General features: G+C 54.9%; 1 protein-coding gene across 2 annotated transcripts in view; it reads left to right on the plus strand.

Moving 5' to 3' along the window:
- LOC122394458 (teneurin-m-like) overlaps positions 1–14,030 on the plus strand; it is a 64,258-nt gene extending 50,228 nt beyond the window's left edge. For both annotated transcript variants that reach the window (XM_043391347.1, XM_043391348.1), the window contains 13 exons: positions 1,217–1,382; positions 1,977–2,232; positions 3,471–3,582; positions 3,808–3,931; positions 5,231–5,388; positions 5,873–6,604; positions 7,294–7,615; positions 7,902–8,032; positions 8,314–8,454; positions 9,763–9,953; positions 10,218–11,262; positions 11,571–12,258; positions 12,465–14,030. In XM_043391347.1, the coding sequence (XP_043247282.1) occupies positions 1,217–1,382; positions 1,977–2,232; positions 3,471–3,582; positions 3,808–3,931; positions 5,231–5,388; positions 5,873–6,604; positions 7,294–7,615; positions 7,902–8,032; positions 8,314–8,454; positions 9,763–9,953; positions 10,218–11,262; positions 11,571–12,258; positions 12,465–13,333 (4,935 nt within the window). In that variant the 3' untranslated portion in view covers positions 13,334–14,030. The remainder of the gene's footprint in view (positions 1–1,216; positions 1,383–1,976; positions 2,233–3,470; positions 3,583–3,807; positions 3,932–5,230; positions 5,389–5,872; positions 6,605–7,293; positions 7,616–7,901; positions 8,033–8,313; positions 8,455–9,762; positions 9,954–10,217; positions 11,263–11,570; positions 12,259–12,464) is intronic.
- Positions 14,031–14,294: the final 264 nt, after the last annotated feature.

The raw sequence follows: 14,294 nt of genomic DNA on the forward strand, positions 1-14,294 counted from the left end.
TTGGCGCCACTGCGCCTTCGGCGCAGTGGCGCCAGTTTTCCTTGGGTGGGGGCTGCCAGCCCCCGCAGCCCCCCCTGGATCCGCCACTGCGGCTAGCCATTAGCTGCACCCTGCCCGTTGCATATATGGATCAGGTGGTGATGTCATAATTCTGTGAAATTATCTTGCAGTTTTGGCGCGCTTGTCAGAGCAGAATACATTCCCACTTTTCTTCCATGGCTATTTGATAGTGAAGCCATCAATCTGACCAGACATAAGATCGCAAATTTGAAAGTACGAAACATAAGAAAAGTTGGCACTGCTACTCATACCTAAGCAATTCGCAGCTTGTAGGAAATTAGCTTTGAGTTGACAAGACTGCAAATTTTGATTTAGAGGCAAGGATGCTTGAAAAGGTGATCGATCTTAGGTGTCCTAGGCAGGGCTGCGGAGTCGATGGAATTTCGGCGACTCCGACTCCGACTCCGACTCCGGCTTTCAAAAACCAGCTCCGACTCCGACTCCGACTCCGGGCAGAATTGTCGACTCCGACCGACTCCAACTCCCGACTCCGACTCCGCAGACCTAGCAGGGCTGCGGAGTCGACAGATTTTCGGTGACTCCGACTCCGACTCCGGCTCGGGTTTCTAAAATCGACTCCGACTCCGACTCCGACTCCGGTCACAACTGTCGACTCCGACCGACTCCGACTCCGACTCCGACTCCGCAGCCCTGGTCCTATAGGATAAGTTTGGAAACAGGATGCACCGTTCGATGTGTTTTGGGCTTTGCCAAGTTTCGCGGCGTTACGTGCCTCGTTTTTTTTGCATACCTACACGATCAGTATCTACTTCTGGGGTTTTCGGTCAGTCAAGCCCCCGTCCCCGTCCCCCCCTATCGAAAATCCGTGGCGCCGCCCCTGCCTATCGGTAATAGCGATTTCAATGTGTGCATTTATTGTTCATAGTGGTGTGAACTGTGGTTGGGGTACGACCGACAACCCGTCGGTGCGAATTTCGCACTGGGGTACTCAAAATTTGAAGAATTTAAGACGTTTCCATGAGTTTTGAAGGTATGGATAAGTTCTAAAAATCTGGTTCTCCTTATCTGGGCCATTAACTCCATACGGTCCAGGAAAGCTGGCACACTACCTTTAACGAATCGATGCTGTTTCCTACGGGCAGTTACAGTGATACCGAATAATACCCTACCTAACCCATTTTCCCTTCCGTTTCAGGTGTACGGCATGGCCCAGGCGCACGTCTCGGTTGGCTACGAATACTCAGACTGTGCCGCCATTATGTGGGACACGCGTGTCCTGCCCATTCCCGGCTTCAGAATGGATATATCCGACATCGGCGGATGGAACCTGGACATCCACCACATGTACAACTTCCACGAAGGTATGGAAACCTTTGACGAAAATAGGTAAGAAAAATGAACGGTTTTGGCGTGTACAATTCACAATGGTATTACATGAAACCACAAGGCATGGAATGCATGCTGAAGTTTAATTGGAAATCACGGAAATTATTGCGATGTAATTCCCTGTTTTATAACTTCATCAGTCATATTGCTGCCTGTATGATAGCATAGGCCTCTGTATACCTCTGTATGCCTCAGTATACAGAGCTCGATTATGATATATAGCTAAAAAGGTGCCGTGAGCGGTGGCCGGTGGGACTTATCAAGCTAGAAAACGTATTCGAGGAATGTGGTTTGTCCTTTGACCTATGAACGAAGTAGGCCATTAAACGGCTAATTGCATTCTTGTAGCATACCTTCAACGATTGAGGACGAATATTTTATGGCAGTCTGAGAAGCTCGGAGTTCGAACTATCCAGTTTAATCCGTGTTTGATATGCTGCTTATAGCATATGTTATAGACTAGCCAACAGTTATGATCAAATAATTGTACAGAGCTATGTGTATAAGAACTACTAAATCGAAACATCACCGGCCTCTGACCGTTAACATCGCTCCCGTCATTATTTCAGGCATTCTTCAGCGCGGCGACGGCTCGTCGGTTCACTTTAAGCGCCACCCTCGTCTGGTGGACACCCTGCTGGGCACGGGTCAGCAGCGTCCCCTGCGCTGCCCGCCTGCCAGCTGCTCGGGCGCGGCCAACGCCAGCCGCCTGCTAACGCCCGTGGCACTGGCCACCGGCGCGGACGGGTCGGTCTATGTGGGCGACTTCAACCTGGTGCGGCGCGTCACACCGGCCGGAGAGGTGTTCACCGTGGCGGAGCTCAGGTGGGTAGTCGGGGAAGAGGCGGGTCGCTCAGGTGGGAAGTCGGGAAGGAGGAACTACAGACGGGGGCGGCCAAGTGGGTTCGAAGGGCGTATAGGCTCTCAGGTGGGTTCGTACTTCGTAGCCAAAGAAAGAGCGTAATGGCGTTTCAAAAAGGTTCCAAATGAACGACAAGAGGAGTGACATGATGTGGATCCGCACAGAGGAAACATGGAGGCGAAGAAGGAGAGACAATTGAACGGTGTTAAGGATATGCCCCATTCCATGGCAACTGTACTCCTATCACGATCTTGCGTGACCGTGAGCGTGGCTGATCTCCTCAAGTGAAAGTCGAGGTTACCATATCAGTAGTCTGCTGTTGTTGGTGCGCTTAGATTCGAAGTCCTCACGACTCCAGCGCTGGCCGAGTCTCGCAGAACTGCCAGTTTCCTACTCCCCACTAGGCATACCACTGCCATCCTCCACGCCCTGACTAGTTTGTCCGGTGATCGAGGCCAGTGACCGGGGACTGTTTTCTCAGAGCCGACGCCGACAAGTGGTGCGAACCGCCCACTGTTTACCACCTTCTCCGCGCACCTCGGTCGTCCCAGCGCTACTCAGTACCCTGACAGTGCCTGAGAGCACCGGTCGGAGTCCCACAACACTCCCTGTAGTACCTGTCCGGCCACAGGCAGCGGCAGTGCCCACAGCGGGCCCGGTGTCCCGGCGGGGATGTGTTTATTCGCCGCACCCGGTGCCGGTTGTCGTTAGAGCCCAGCGGTGCGTGAAACTTGCCTCCTGACGGCGAGGAGAGACTCGACGGCGTGCAGATAGCCCGCTCTTCTGCGTGGAAATGTAAACAAGTTTTCTTTGTGTGCGTTGGAGATAGCCTGTGCCGCCGCTCAGCGCCTACCAAACGCAGAACGAATGGGATTAATTTCGGCGAGGGAAGAATAGTAAGCGCTATGTTGATACCCTGTTGCGTATTTATGTTGACACATATGCTAAACCATGCCTGATATAATGGCCGGAGGATGACTATAACTCTGGAGTTCGTTGTGATATGGCTGAGTATGAAACGCAGTCAACGATTTTGTTTCACGATATAGCCTATAAACTATATGACGAGATCCGACCAAGATTTTATGACGCATAGCAGTGCGGAGCATCTTCCAACATTGGTCGTAAACGACAAATATAGAAACAATTATCTACGTTACTGCTTGTGCCAACAAACCCTTGCGTCTGGCGTGTTCCACAGGGCGACCCAGGTGAGCTACAACTACTACATGGCCATGTCGCCCGTGGAGCAGAAGCTCTACATCAGCGACCCGGAGGCCCATCAGGTCTTCAAGGTCATCCAAATGGAGCAGGTGAGACTTCCGACTTTGAAGATTTACGGCTTCCGACCAACTTTGCACGGATTTACACGAGCCGGATGGCATTAAGTTTCAAAGCTTAATATCGCCTCTGGCTAAAAATGCTTCCTGAGTGACTAGATCCTGGTTTGAGAATAATGACATGGCCGTATCGTCGTTACCGGCTGTTGTGTCTTTGTAAGGACCATGTAAACCTCACGCTCTTCCCTTGTCGATTAGGTGGCGGATCCGTCCAAAAACCTGGAGCGGGTGGCGGGCACCGGCGACCGCTGTCTGCCCGGAGACGATACCTCCTGCGGGGACGGACGGCCGGCCGTCGACGCCAAGCTGTCTCATCCCAAAGGTAGGTAACGGATAAACTTAAACACTGAAACGTAAGCGAGATACAAGTTGCAACACTTGACCAGCCATGCTCTTGCAACACTTGAGATAATAAAATGTCGCATAGGTAAAAGGTATACAATTGTTGTCCCATATCCCACTGGTAGACAATCGTTCAAACATCAAAGACTATATAGCTTACTCGCTTGTGTTCTGGCGTGCCGTCTTTGACGGACCATAGCTTTCTGTGGATCAACACAAGAACCACGCTGAGCCAACTCGTGAACCACATTCGACCAACACCTGAACCCACGCTGGGCCAGCTCCTAACACGGCTGAGCCGTCTTTCCCGGCAACAATCGATCTCCCCAGTTAACTGAAACATGCATGGGAGTCCTAATTGGATACACGGATAGCGGCCCCCATTAAACGGTCTATGAATGTTGCCGTCTCGACAAGCACCTTGTGATGACCTCCGAATAATGTTGCCGATACTCAGGAATAGACCCTATGGTAATGTATAATGGGCGATTCCAATGGGTAGTTAATTTTATGGGCCTAATTTTGTGCGATTGACAATGATTGGTCGGCGTGTGTGGGCCTCATAAACTGACCGCGATATTCACAAATCGACAGACGGTTCCTTCGTCGTTGAGTGACTGTCGTGCATGTATGTACGTACATTGTGACGGAGGACTAAGCTGGGACGGCACGAGACTGCTAGATTAATGTCGCCTGACATGGCACGTCATGTCCGCACTTTGTATGAATGTATCCACAAGTACACTTCAAGTGCTGTCCATGTGTATGTGCGTGTTACGTGATAGCCTGCCTTCCGCCATAAATTATCCTCTGCGTCTCAGCCAGGAGGGAAACTTGGCAGCACAACACACACATGTCATGTTTCCTAGCTGATGTCCCTTATCTCCTGCTAGTTATGATTTATGCCACCTGACGTATAATCCCGCATGGCCTGATTAGACCCTACCATAGACTACTCTACATCAGTAATAATATCAGTAATATTATCAGAAATATAATAATCAGTAATGCAGTAGTCTATGACCTTACATAAGCTAACATCATCCAATGTATGTAGTTCGGCCCAATGTGACCTAATATAATCTAGCCTGAACTGAATTAACTCTTTGCCCGAAACGCTAACCCTCAAACCGAAGTGACCTGATCTGACGCGATATCACCTCATGATTCGACGCCACCTGATCTAACTCGACGTGACCTGTTCTGACTCGATGAAACGTGCTCTAACCCCTTATGATCTGACCCAACCTGACCCGAAGTGATCCGTGTCCTCCCACAGGTCTGGCGGTATCGGCGGACCGGGTGGTCTACCTCGCCGACGGCACCAACATCCGCACCATCGACGCGAACGGCATCATCAGCACCCTGATCGGCCACCACGGTCACAAGTCCGTGTGGCGTCCGATCCCCTGCTCGGGCTCCCTGCCACTGGCAGAGGTGAGGCTCCGGGCTGCCGCTGGGGGAGGGCGGAGGGCCGGCTGATCCACTCACCAGTCCCGCACAGTGACACAGAACATCAGCCATGCTCAGCCGGTCCTGTTCCGAGGACCGTGTTGTGACAGCTGACAGATAATGGCGGCATTATGTCCTGAGCTGGCCTTAGATCCGATTAAGATAAAGCTCTGGCACGCGGCCTGCAATAGCTATTCTGAGATCATTGTTATTGCACGCAATCGAACGGGCTATTACATTTCAAGTGGGTTGTAACTCACTACGGCATTGTGGTTGTATTGGCAGCTAACCAAATAGCTAATGGAATTCCGAACGAGAGTTTATTTCGGTGTTAGTGGAATCTGAGCCATCCAAAACATATCGATGAGCATCCTTTACCATCAGTGTATCACGACTTAGCTATTTCCTGTATATCCGGATTCCACCCTGCCCTCACCAAGAATAACCGGCATCTTTTCCCTGCCCACAGGCTCAGCCCCAATGGCCCACTGCGATGGCGCTCAGCCCGGTGGACGGCACTCTACATTTCCTGGACGACCGTCTGGTGCTGCGTCTGACTCCGGACGGCAAGCTACAGGTCCGCGCCGGCCGACCGCCGCACTGCCCCCGCCGGCCAGACGCGGCCGCCTCGTCTCCTCTGTCGCCGCTCGGTACTCTCATCGACCTGGCGTTTGATGCCGACGGAGCGCTCTACCTGGCAGAGGCGGACGCCGGGAAGGTGCACTACGTCCGCCGACTAGACGGCTCCGGCAGGCTGACCGTGGTGGCCGGCGCCCTGCCCGCGTGTCACTGTGAGAAGGACCAGTGCGCCTGTGAGCCCGTCACCGGGTCAGGCGCTGCGGGGGAGCTGGCTACACGGACACACCTCACTAGCGTGTCAGCGCTGGCGGCGGGACCGGACGGTAGTCTACATGTGGCTGACCAGGGAGCTCTGAAAATCCTCCGGCTGAGACATAACCTGCCTGAAGAGGGACCCGGCTTCAAGGTGATCGACCCTGTGCTCAACAAGGTGTACGGCTTCAACAGGTTCGGTCAGCACGTCGAAACCAAGGACCTGCTGACCGGCAGGTCGGTGTACCTCTTCCAGTACAGCAAGAACACCAGCTTCGGCAGGCTGAGCAAGATCACCGACTGGTCCGGAAACAGCGTGCAGCTGGTGCGCGACTACAGCAACGTGGTCAGCTCCATCCAGAATTCACAGGTCAGTGGCGCGCGTGGCTGGAAAACAGATGGCCGCCTGAGGGCTGAAGATCACGGAGATGCATGCATGCTTTTGTCAGAAAATGTCAGTCTAACGAGGTACATCAGTGTTGAATACCATCGGTAAATGTCAGTAGATCGCACACAGAGGTGGCTGACTTTTGGGATTTGTCTGACCTCAGCACGATTTCATTGTTTAACCTTTTATCAGCGGTGCCACAAAGATAAATGATGGTCTGTTGTAATCCCGCATTGGGCCACACGTCTGGCCTCTCGGAGGTTTTCCTGGATTCCAGAGCGGTCGGCACGAGATAGAGGCGGTCGCCAGGGACGCTCTGTTGCAGTTCAGACCCATGTGTCTGCTCACGAAGACGAAGGTCGTGACCTTTAAACGGGACTCCCGTCGGAATACAGCTCAGGCTTTATAACGAACATCCCGAGACTGTTGCCATGTCGACTCCTGTGCCTATTCTAGACCAGACACCAAGGCTTATCCACGACCCGAGCGCGAACCCCACCTGACTGAATTATGAAACGATTCCTGACTGAACCAACCGAGTAGGCATCTGAAACAGCCTGTAATCCGACCTCTGACCCAACCCCAGACTAACATTAGACCTGGCCTTTTTACCCAACGCCCGCCTGACCTCTGACCCGATCGTTACCCTCGCCCTGCCCTCTCCGCCGCAGGGGGAGCGCTGTACCCTACACCACATGGCCAGGGTCGGCCTGGTGACCAACTTCACCACGTCCGGCAACAAGTACCACTTCGAGTACGACCCAGAGACTGAGCTGCTGCGCTGCCGAAGCGACTCGCGTGGTGACGTCTTCCTCTACGACTACGATACCACGGGGCGGCTGGAGCAGGCGCTGACATCTACAGGCGAGCGGTTGAAGCTCGAGTCGCGCCTGGTGGCCCCGCAGCACCTCCAGGTTACCGTGGCCAGGGACGACAAGGAACCGTTTGTGGTCAACATTGACAACGCTGAACAGTCGACCACGTACACTTATGGTGAGTGGGCCAGGGACGGAGGAATTTATTAAAGAGAGATGGTGGGTGGGTGTGTGGGTGGATGAATCAATGAGTCAATGAGTGAGTGAGTGAGTCAGCGGCCTCGCGAATAATTTTAGTGATCGGCTTAAATCTCAACATTTCTGCTTTTCTAACGAGCTCGACTGGAGTGTCGACTCTCATACTCGGAGTATCTCGTGTCTAGGCCAATGGAGAGTAGGCTAGCTGTTCACATTTCCATCAATATTTCCCCATCCTTCACTGATTAAATTTGCTCCACTTTCAGGCGAGATGTCTACGGTGGTGCAGACTCTGGCCAACAACACCATCGTGCTGTCGGAGCCCGGAGAGACGGATACCTACGTCACCTTCACCAAAATACAGCAGATGTCGCTCCTGTACTCGCCACCCGTTCAGGTAAAACACTGCTCAGTGTCATCAGTGCTGTGAGCGTCAGCCATTTTGACTACTAACCGACGCTTACATTCGCGCTATTTCATACCCGGCTGCAATAGCTTTATCTGAGTTTTCGACCGCAATGAATAGCGAAAATATTTATTTGTGTCGGAACCACGTTTCGAGCATTGTCAAATGCCATTTTTCAAACGATTTACATTTTTAGGGCAATGTTCCGTCGGCTTTGCCGTAATTTATAACTTCACCTCCACGCCTGTGCTTAATTGTCCGTGTGTTGTCAGACACTGGACTCGGCCGTATCCCAGCGCCGCCTGGTGAGAGAAGATATGAACTACCCGCGTCTGGAGAACGAGCTTCGTCTCAGCATGGCGCCGCTGCAGGGGAACCAGATGCACGGCTTCCTGGTGACCCGCACTCTGCAGGTCAGTCTGGCGGAGTGGGATAACGGCACTCGGCAGCCGAGATTGTATACGGTATGTTCAATGCTGCATGGTGCATGAGAAACTATCTCACTGTATGTGCTCCTCACGCAAAACTATGTTCAATTTATATGCGTCTGAAGTGAGGCATCAGATCACACCCGTTCCGTCGTATCTATCCTCAGGATACTGAAATCCTCCTCTACGCTGCAGCCCTGTTCCGGGCTGGACAGGCAACTTTATCCCATGCGGGCTGCTCCCTTGGAGCTTGGGGCTGGTCGGCCTGTCCTGACGGATGGGCTCAGCCCCGGCGACTCCCCAGGGTGCCCTGCCCAGTCTCCCCCTGATTCCTATCATCCTTCCGGCTCTGAAATGGTCTCATTGGACCGAAAAGGCCTAATCCAACAAAACAAATGCATCAGATCAGAGATGAACGCAGCCGCTCAGCGAGCGAAGGTTCATAGTTCCACTTCCATTCGATAGATGGCGATAGTCGTGACGCCTGAAGGGAGACTGCGCCGCAATGCAGAGGGCGCCTGAAGGCATGCTGTACCGCAACGCACGGAAGCTTACATTCCTGCCGCTAGATGTCGGGCTAAAACGCCTGAATGTATGCTGTACCGCAATGTAGGGACAGCTTACAATCCTGCCGCTAGATGTCGGGACAACGGCGCCTGAATGTATGCTAAACCGCAGCGCATGGAAGCTTAGAATCCTGCCGCTAGATGTCGGGGCTGAAACGCCTGAATGTATGCTGTACCGCAATGCATAGAAGCTTTATAATCCCGCCGCTAGATGTCGGGGCTAAAACGCCTGAATGTATGCTGTACCGCAGTGCATGGAAGCTTAGAATCCTGCCGCTAGATGCCGGGGCTAAAACGCCTGAATGTATGCTGTGCCGCAGCGTCCTGCCTCGATTGCAGACGAGACGTCTCCCGCACGGCGATTCGGGACGATTTGCCTGGCATATGCATTTTTGGGAGAATTATTTTGTTTGCATAGACTTCTATGCATGTGTTTTGTATTTATTTATGCAATGTTTTTTGTGATTGTTATTATCCTGGTGCAGCGTGATGTGACTCAATATTGAATGTTGGTAACAGCGTAACATGTGTCAAGATGGAACAGATTAAATAGTATTTTAAACCACATTGGTAATGATAATTGCTAAGATTCTATTAGAACTCTGAATAATGCGCTATGCGCATTTGTGATTTGGTGTTGTTGCAAGTTTCAAGAAGACGCCTTTATTTTCTAGCTCCACCCCGGCTCTCCCTCGCCTCTGACCGTCCCCACTCTCCACTGCCGCAGTCGAACGGCTCGGAGGTCCTGTCGGTCGACTACGACCCGGTGACGCTGCGTCAGACCGTCTACACGCCGACCTCCGAGACGGCAGCCGGCGGCGCCCGCCAGGTGGCCCTCAGCGTCAAGTACAAGGAGTCGGTCAAACCGGACACGTGGTCACCGGCCGGCCTGCCGCAGATGTTCGTCAGCTACGACAGGTCAGAGAGCTGATGAACATAATGTGTCGTAACCCGATGTGAATAGGCACCTCGATATAAGTTAGGTGTCTACTTTGCGATTTTCTGAATAAGATTCTGGCAAGAAAGTACACATCGATTCTTTTCTCTGTATCGGGACAGATAATTCTTTTAACTCAAGGGCTAAATGTAGAGCTATCCCGTACGTATCATCTAGCTTTTCGGCTCATTTATTTTAATCGATCTCGTATGAAATATGAAATTGTATATGTGTCGGTGTTTCAGTATCGGCCGGCTGGAGCAGTGGCGCTGGGGCGAGCTGACGCAGCAGTTCAGTTACGGCAGCCGCAGCGGGCTCACCCGGCGGCAGACGGACACCACATCCGACTCATTCACCTACGACCCCAACAACCAACCGGCCACCTTCACCCTACCCAGCGGCCGGCAGTTCGAGTACCACTACGACAGTCGCGGCGGCCTGCAGTTCATCATCACACCGAACCGCTCGCGGCACTTCCTGCACGTGCAGCCGTCCCTGGGGTATGTCAAGTTCCAGTACGTGCCTCCCGGCGGCAGTCAGCAGCCGTGGGTGCGGCGCTACTCTCAGGACGGCCGGCTGCTGCTCTCCCAGCGTCCCGGACTGGGCGCCACCGTTCACCGGTACGACGGAGCCGGCCGGCGCACCGCCACGGCCACCGGTGACGGCGAGACTCAGTACCGTTACTCCCCCGGCGGGCAGCTCGACAGGGTGCTGCACTCGGAGCGATACTTCGGCTTCCGGCTCGAGCTGTCCCACCAGGGGCCGCTGGAGCGCGAGAGAAGGCTGAAATTCGACCCAGACACCGGTCTCAGCTCGGCTGTGTTCCGATACGAGTACGACTCCCGGCTCCGACCGACCCGAATCTCGGGCCGGGTGGGCGGCCGGCGACTAACCCCTCTGCACCTCCGGTACGACCCCACCACGGGCCAGCTCAGTCAGCTGGGTCCGCTGACCATCAGCCGGCCGCGGGCCAACCAGACCATTCTCAGCAGCGACGGCTCGCTGCTGAGCCTGGTGCGGGACCGGTACGGCCGGGACGCCGGTCTGACGCTGACAGTGTCCGGTCGGGAGGTCCACCGGCGCCGCTGGGAGCGGGACGCCGCCGGCCGGCTGACCACCGAGCGCATCTGGCGGCCCGAGCTGGCCGGCCGGCCCGTCACCCGCACTCTCCAGTACGGCCCGGACGGAGAACTCACCGCTGATAACGCCGAGGACTCGTGGAGCTTCGAGTACGACCGCAACGGCAACCTGGTGGAGCTGAGAGTGAAGCACAGCAACATCTCGCTGGAGGTAGGTCCTAATGGGGTCTTTGGTCTGGAGTGATTTGGTCGCATAATAGCGTGACCCTTTCTTTATTTCGGCCATTTTTTTGCCTCATTTTACGATTTAAAACCCATGTCTTTCTCCGTATGAGCAGTGAGCACTGCCAAACTTTCAGCACATCCTAACCCTCAGTTCCTAAGAATGTGCTGCTGCTGCTCTTACTGTAGTTGTAGCATATTTTTCATTGGTGGTCCAAATCGTTTTACTTCTGCTTCTTGCCTCACCCGCGACTGATTTGAGCTGTCACTGATGACTGGCCCCTCTCTTCTTATCAGGTGGACCAGCACGACCGACTGGTCCGTCTGGGCGGCCGCGGTCTACGCCACGACAGCGCCGGCGGCGTCGTACAAAACTTCCGCGACGACAGCTACCGGTACGACGCGCGCGGCCTGCTCAGCGCCGTGGCCAAACAGTCGGGTCTCGAGGTGCGCTACTACTATGACGAGCGACTGCGACTGGTAGCACGCAAGGACACGCTCGGAAATATCACACAGTTCTTCTACGGCGACCCGCGTCACGAGCAGCGCGCCACGCATATCTACCGGCCGCGCTCCGACCAGCTGACCGAGGTGCTGTATGACGAGCTGGCGCGGCCCGTGCTGGTGCGCGCCGCCGACCGCCAGTACACGGTGGTGGCCGACGCGTGCGGCAGCCCGCAGCTACTGTACGACCGGCGCGGCCGGCTGGTACGCGAGGTGTCGCGCACGGCGTTCGGCCATCCGGTCAGCGACTCGTGGCCCGGACTGTACCTGCCGGTGGATTTCTGCGGTGGTCTCTGGGACTCGGCCACTGAGCTGCTGCACATGCCCGGAGGACGGGTGTATGACCCGTTCCTCGGACAGTGGCTCACCCCGGACGTGGACGGATTTGTTCGGAATCTGATGAACCCGCGCCGCCTGCATCTGTATCGGTTCAACGGCAACGACCCCATCAACGTGCGACGACAGGACCTGGTGCCGTCAGGTGAGAGGACACGAAGCTTTGTGATGAGAGACTGGGGACGTAAAAGTCAAAGTATAAGAAAACGTTTAATGTTGAGCTTGCCTGTAAAGTCTGACAAATGCATTGCTTCTGGACATGTTTTTGGCATCTCTTTCTTCGTTCTTATCCATATAACATGTTTCGTATGTGCCCTTGCTGACCGGACTCTCCCCCGCTCGTGCCGGCAGACGAGGCCGGGTGGTTGGCGCGGCTCGGGTACCGAGTGGACCGGCTGGCTCCGCAGCTGACCCTGGACCCGTCCGTGTTCGGTCCGGCGCCCTCCGAGGCCGGTGACGGTCCCTGCCTGACCTCCCTGCGGCCCGTCTCCGGGCAGCTGGGCCGACTGCGGCGGCTGCTGCTGACGCCCCGTCGACTCGGGCTCATCTCCCGGGTCCCGGAGATGACGCTGCGCCGTCAGCCGGAGCCGGAGCAGTGGCCGCGCCGCGTCAGCAGCCAGCCGGGCCCGCTCGGCGCCGGCGTCATCCTGGCCGTCAGCGGCGGGCATGTGACCGTCCGCGGCCTGCCCAGCGTGGACCCGATCGCGGCAGATGTACTCAGCACGGTGTTCGCCGGTGCCCAGCTGCTCAACATCACCGGCCACCACCACGGGAGGGATGTGTTCCACTTCGTCAAGCCGGCGCTGTGGAGTTTTAGCGAGGACGCCGCGCAGCTGACGCGACTGGCGCAGTTTAACGTCACCGAACACAAGCCGAGTAGTATCAGCGGAGAGCTCGGCCGCCGGCCCAGTCACGTGGTCGGCCTCCGCATTGAGACGCCACATAGCGTGCTGAACGTGCACTACGGTACCACGGCGGCCGGTGAGCAGAGACACCTGGTACACCACGCCCGGCGGGTGGCCAAACGCGCCGCCTGGTCACACGAGCGTCAGCTGCTGCTGCACCGGCTCTCCTCGCGGCCCTGGTCGGCGAGCGAACGGGAGAAGATCATCGCTCGAGAGGGCGTAGCCGGAATGGAGTACAGCTTCCGACACGAGCCCGACCAGTACCCAGAGCTGGCGGCCGACCTCTTCAACGTGCGATTTGGCCGGGCCGGCTGAGGGGAGCCGGTGGTGACCGACACATAGCTTTAATGTGATATCTCGGCGGAGACGGGGACGGCCCGCGTCAGGTCCATATGCGATACTCTCCTCACGCGCGCGAGTCTAGCCGTTCTAGTCATGTGCGCCGGCGCGCGGCGCACCGTGCGCGGCAGCTGTGACGCGAGTGTGACTGGTGGCGCACGCGCGACGTTCGGTGTTCGGTTTACGTGAGGCCAAAGGGTGTCTGGGTGTCTGGTCGCTGTGACCGTCTCTGCACCTCTGGGTCGTGCTGGGGACGCGCGGTCTGCACTCATTGACGTGGTCGCTGCGAGCAGGCCGCGGCACTTCACGTCGCGAACTGTACTGGCAACACGCTGTAACAATCCTAACACTGTTGTTAGTGTACGTGTTCGGTGCGGATGTAAGCATGGATGGGTGACCATGAGAGACTGGGTGTTGTGCGGATCGCCTGGATGTGTAAAACCCAATGGCCCGAGGCGACACATCTTTGAACTTCTGCTTCGTTTCATTTCCCGATATGTGAATGCTATGTACCGACATCGTACATTTTGGCTTATGGTACGCCAATGTTATAAAGGTTGCATGTTGTCTTTTCAACAGCGCATTTAAACCTTATATAATTATCAAATGTCAATGTCGGTGTTTTTAAGCGAATTTCATTACAAACTTGTAAATATACATATTTTCTATCGAATCACTTTTTACAGTAATTATTCATACATCTTATGTCTCATCGTGCCCCGCTGGTAATGGTAAAAATGCTCTGAAACCAGTCAGGGGCTGATCACTCTGCAGCGTTTTTTTTTTCTTTCATTTGGTTCAAGAATCAAGGCTATGTAAGGATTTGGTTCGAAGCTTCATGTTTGATCGGCAAAAGATTGATGACGAGCCTTCGCTGATAGCACGGTATATAGAGAACTGCTGATAGTATGCTGCGCAGGCTCGTGCCTCGTGGTCC

The sequence above is a fragment of the Amphibalanus amphitrite genome, unplaced genomic scaffold, assembly GCF_019059575.1.
Source record: "Amphibalanus amphitrite isolate SeventyFive unplaced genomic scaffold, NRLGWU_Aamphi_draft 000592F_arrow, whole genome shotgun sequence".
Lineage (NCBI taxonomy): Eukaryota > Metazoa > Arthropoda > Thecostraca > Balanomorpha > Balanidae > Amphibalanus > Amphibalanus amphitrite.